Source organism: Perca flavescens, chromosome 8, assembly GCF_004354835.1.
Source record: "Perca flavescens isolate YP-PL-M2 chromosome 8, PFLA_1.0, whole genome shotgun sequence".
NCBI classification, from domain to species: domain Eukaryota; kingdom Metazoa; phylum Chordata; class Actinopteri; order Perciformes; family Percidae; genus Perca; species Perca flavescens.
Genome location: NC_041338.1, coordinates 37,287,265 through 37,292,264, shown reverse-complemented (window position 1 = coordinate 37,292,264; position 5,000 = coordinate 37,287,265). Strand labels below are relative to the sequence as shown.

The following is a 5,000-nucleotide window of genomic DNA, read 5'->3' as shown; positions in this document are numbered from 1 at the left end:
GTTCTGCCAAACAACAACTTGTTCTGCTCACCAGATCCATGTCCACGTTCTCACAGCCTGCTGCATTGAACGCTCCACCTACGGAAACACCTTCCTGTTGTTGTTTTGTGTGAATTTTTTTGTCACTTGTGCCAAAGTTTAATTTAAGTTTGACAATAAATGAGAAAAAGTAATCTATGCGACCTGTTATTGCTGCATAAACCGTGTTGTTCGTAACTGAAAAATGAATAAATAAACCTTGTTTAAAAAAAGAAATAAGAAAAAGTGACAAAAGTTAAAAATTGTATCCGATCCTCGTATCAATCGAGGTTCACAAAACATTTTGGGGGCTTCGTGTCGACCCAATCGTGATATGATACGAGCAATAATACAGTAGAAGATATGTGTACTGGGCATGTGTTCTTTTCTCTTTGTTTTTGTCACTTTTTCTGTTTTTGTCTCATTTTTTATCACTTTTTCTGTTTTTTTTTCCTCATTTTTTGTCACTTTTTCTGTTTTTGTCTCATTTTATCACTTTTTCTGTTTTTTTTTGTCACTTTTTCTGTTTTTTTTCCTCATTTTTTTTGTCACTTTTTAATTCTTTTTGTCACTTTTTTCAACATTCTTTCATCAGTTTTATCAAATTGTTATCAATACTATAAAATAGAAGAAAACGCCCAAACTCAGTGAAGGTCGTGAACTGATCATGTATTTAACGTGTGAACAGCGCTGGAGGGAACCGTCCACGTTACTTTATTTGACATTTCTGTTGAACAAAACCCAAATTTCTTAAGGAACCGGATCAGTACCAGCGTAGCAGGTTCTTGAAGGCCCCCCCATGGTCTCTGGGTCTCTGAGTGGTTTTATTCCTCGTAGTAGCGTTTCTTCATGGCGCGGTACTTCCTCAGGTAGTAGAGCGCCTCCAGCTCTCTGGCCACGAACTCTCCCCGAGAGATCAGCTCCCGGATCTTCTCGGGCTCCTGAACGCACCGGTTCTTAGAGAACGCTGCTCGCAGGCGGGCCCTGAAGTACTCGCCGCCTTTAGGGTACTCCCGGCCCAGGTACAGCAGCTGGGGGGGACAAGGGTTCATCTTAAACACACAGGATCTCTTTTTATACAGGCAGGCAGACAGACAGGCAGGCAGGCCCACAGACAGACAGGCAGACCCACAGACAGACGGACCCACAGACAGGCAGACTCACGTTTTTATAGAGTCGGACCACTTCGGCCCTCAGAGGGTTCGCCATCGTCTCGGAGCTGAGAAACAAAGTACATATACTCACTAACTGGGTATTAATACTCAGAATATATACTCACTAACTGGGTATTAATACCCAGTACATATACTCACTAACTGGGTATTAATACTCAGAATATATACTCACTAACTGGGTATTAATACCCAGTACATATACTCACTAACTGGGTATTAATACCCAGTACATATACTCACTAACTGGGTATTAATACTCAGAATATATACTCACTAACTGGGTATTAATACCCAGTACATATACTCACTAACTGGGTATTAATACCCAGTACATATACTCACTAACTGGGTATTAATACTCAGAATATATACTCACTAACTGGGTATTAATACCCAGTACATATACTCACGAACTGGGTATTAATACTCAGAATATATACTCACTGGTTTCTTTCATTGAATAATCTATAAAGTAACGTGGATGGTTCCCTCCAACACTCTTGACAAGTAAAATACATGATCAGTTCACTACTTCCATTGAGTTTGGGCGTTTTATTCAATTTTATAGTATTGATAACAATTTGATAAAACGGATGAAAGAATGTTGAAAAAAGTGACAAAAAAATGGACCAAAAAAACACAGAAAAAGTGACTAAAATGAGGAAAAAGTGACAAAAAAAACATGAGAGAAAAATTAAGAGAAAAAAGTGACAAAAGATTTGAGAAAAAAAAAAGTTTGTTTTGTGATGTTAGGTTGTAAAAAGATAAAACCATGCTTATGTTTTGAAAACAATGTTTAATGGGGCCTGCAGCTAAATCTAATCAAGTAACTACACTAATCAGCATTTGTCTGGCTCACACCTTCTCTAGCTTCTAGAGAATCATCAGGTCATATCAGTCATTTAGCATACAGGAGAAAGCTCCTTGTCTCCACACATGGAGATCTATTGTATCTGTTTTGGGGGTGCCACCCCCTGCTAGGCCAGACGTGATTAGAACAAAGAAAATGCATATCTAAGTAGAATCGGCATTACATGATAATCAACCTTAGTCTGTGACCTGGGGTAAACCTAAAATCAGAGGTGTGTCCTTAATCAGAGACCCACAATTCCACAGGAATATAATTCGGAAACTGCGGTGATTTCGGGACTTCAATCTGTGACCCCGCAAGGGGAAGCACGTTGAAGTCCGCTGTTTACAGCGGATTGTTTGTCATGTCGCATGGCTGCTAACCGGGACCCGAAAGGTCCGCTGTCAGCTGCAGGGTATAATTATGTTTTTGTCTTGTCGTTTTCATGCAGTTTCATTAAACCTTTTGCTTAACTTTCAATTCGACCCCAGCCTCTCCTCCGTCTTACAGAAATTAGAACCAACAAGTCATTCAGGAATTTTGTAACAGTGATCAATCCGATTTGCTAACTGTTTCCTGAGCTGGATGTGTCAGAAGAAGACGGACATTGTCTATAACTGGACCGTTTTAAAATTTAGTTTAATACCCCTGCTCTCCGCTAACAACAAACTCAGCTAACACCTCGTTTAAAAGTTTAACTTGAACTCCAGTCGACGATGAGACGAATGACTAAGAAAACACACACTTTAGTGGTTGTTTCTCCGGGTTAGAGCTACGCTTTAAACCAGTTTATATCCAGAGTAGAGTTGTCTCTGTACCTGATGACCTCTGCAGCAGCTACAGCGGCCTGAAGCTCCTCCGGAACAACCGCTCAGTTAGCTAACGGCTAACAACACGGAAGCTAACGGCTAACCATAGATATATACACGGCTAACAACACGTAAGCTAACGGCTAAAAGCACGTAAGCTAACGGTTAACCATACATATATACACGGCTAACAATACGTAAGCAAACGGCTAAAAACACGTAAGCTAACGGCTAACAAGACGTTAGCTAACAGCTGATATGACGTAAAACCTGCTAAAAACCGACAAAAAGTCGCTCTGTGTCCGTTAGTTTACGTCTGTGGTTTGTTTAACGGCTCAGCTTCCAGCGCAGCTTTTTATAACGATTAACGTTAAACGGTTGTTTAAGAAATGACTTTTTTTTAGTCACGAGCTCGGTGTGAAACGAGAAAGTAAACAACCGAAGAGTAAACAGTCACAGCGTAAAGATAGTTATCCCCCCGAGATGGACAGGGAACGGGTCCGCTGAAAGTTTCGCACATGCGCAGAACTAATTAAAGGGCAGTTAGTAAATTTCTCACTGAATTACTGTCTTTGCAGTATTTATATTTTGGTTATTGATCTTTGTGTGTTTTTGATACTCTGATGTATTTAAATTAATTGTTAATTCTAAAGTAAATGTATTCTTTTTTTTTGCGACATTTAGCTATAAAAAGCTAATAATTATTGTTGTTTTTATAATTCTTTAGGTCATTTTGAGTAAAATATGTTAAATATAAATATTTAATTGTAATAACATTTTGAAAACGTAATTGTAATGTAATTTTCGGCTACTTTATAGAAACCTCAGGCATTTTATGTGTAAATATTAACCTAATTTCATTTAGTTGTTCCCGTTTATTTGCAGGCTTTATGTTATTTATTCCACCTGGAATTTTCCTGCAATGAAAACTTAAAATATCTGCTGCGAGAGACCGAACGTGAGTCTGTTTTGAGTAGTGTTGTAACACGTTAAAAGCCTGAATATCTTGCCAATAACATTTCCCCAAATGGGTTACACACACACACACACACACACACACACACACACACACACAGACAACCTACATACAATAAATTATGGATCAGTGTTGATCTTTGTAAACTAAAACTTAAGAATATTAAAATAGATTTTAATAAGTTTTCTCAAAATCATTAATATGTAGAAAAACGTGCAAAATCTCTCTCGATCCAGTTCATCAAGGCAGGAGAGCAGCCGAGGCAAAGACCCAGGAACCTCCAGACTGGGTGATGACCTTAAAACAGCAGCTTAAGATCCCACCTTAGTGGGAGGAGAGGATGGAGGAGGCACGAGAGAGAGAGAAAGAGGGTGAAACACCAGGAGCTGGTGGAGGTGGGTTGTCGGGGATGTGCCCCAGCGAGGCCTGTGGATCCCTGGGCATCACGGGTCTACGGAGGAGGGCCATCCAGACCAATGTGGAGGCTGCCTGCAGAGAAGACATCCAGATGGCTAAAGAGAGAGGGGTCTGTTACAAGACCCGAAACAACATGGCATCATGACTTTGCGTAAATATACACGCCATTGTTATTGTTCGCATTTCCAGCTTTCCACCTGTATGCCTACGCTGTATACAGCTGATGTAAACATACCCACCACGTGGCCTCGCCACGTTGCGTGTTATCGCGAGAACGTCACACGCATGTTTAAAAAAAAAAAAAAAAATGGTTGGGTTTAGGAAAAGAACACAGGGAAAGGCTGTAGTAACAAAACAGTGACAAAAACACGGAAAATAACGACAAAAACATGCTTAGGAACACAATAAATGGTTGGGTTTAGGAAAGAAACATTGGGGAAGACTTATTAAAGAGAAAAAAATAAAAAAAAACGGCTGAAAAAGGGTGAAAGTTATGTGTTTTCGCAATGTAGGTCTATGGCGGCCGATTTGCGTTGATAATCGCAAAAATGCGATTATGCGTCTTGATAACACGCAAAAACGGAATACAAATTGGCGTGTCATACATACGCCAGTTCATGAGATCAGTCTGCAGTGAAGCCACTGATGAACTTGGCTTAATATAAAAAGGTAAACATCATTATGGAAACATAAACAGGTTGAGAAGTTGTACATTAACTTTATCTATATCTGTTGAATCAGTTGTAAATTTTATT

General features: G+C 39.5%; 1 protein-coding gene across 1 annotated transcript; it reads right to left on the bottom strand.

Annotated features, from left to right (window-relative positions):
• Nucleotides 1–666: 666 nt before the first annotated feature.
• On the bottom strand, nt 667–3,342 carry lyrm5b (LYR motif containing 5b). The gene is made up of 3 exons (XM_028585563.1): nt 2,862–3,342; nt 1,183–1,237; nt 667–1,049 (listed from the first exon to the last, which is right to left on the bottom strand). Exons 2-3 carry the CDS (start codon nt 1,225–1,227, stop codon nt 843–845), a joined length of 252 nt encoding a protein of 83 aa, XP_028441364.1. The 5' UTR covers nt 1,228–1,237; nt 2,862–3,342; the 3' UTR covers nt 667–842.
• Between the last annotated feature and the right edge of the window lie 1,658 nt (nt 3,343–5,000).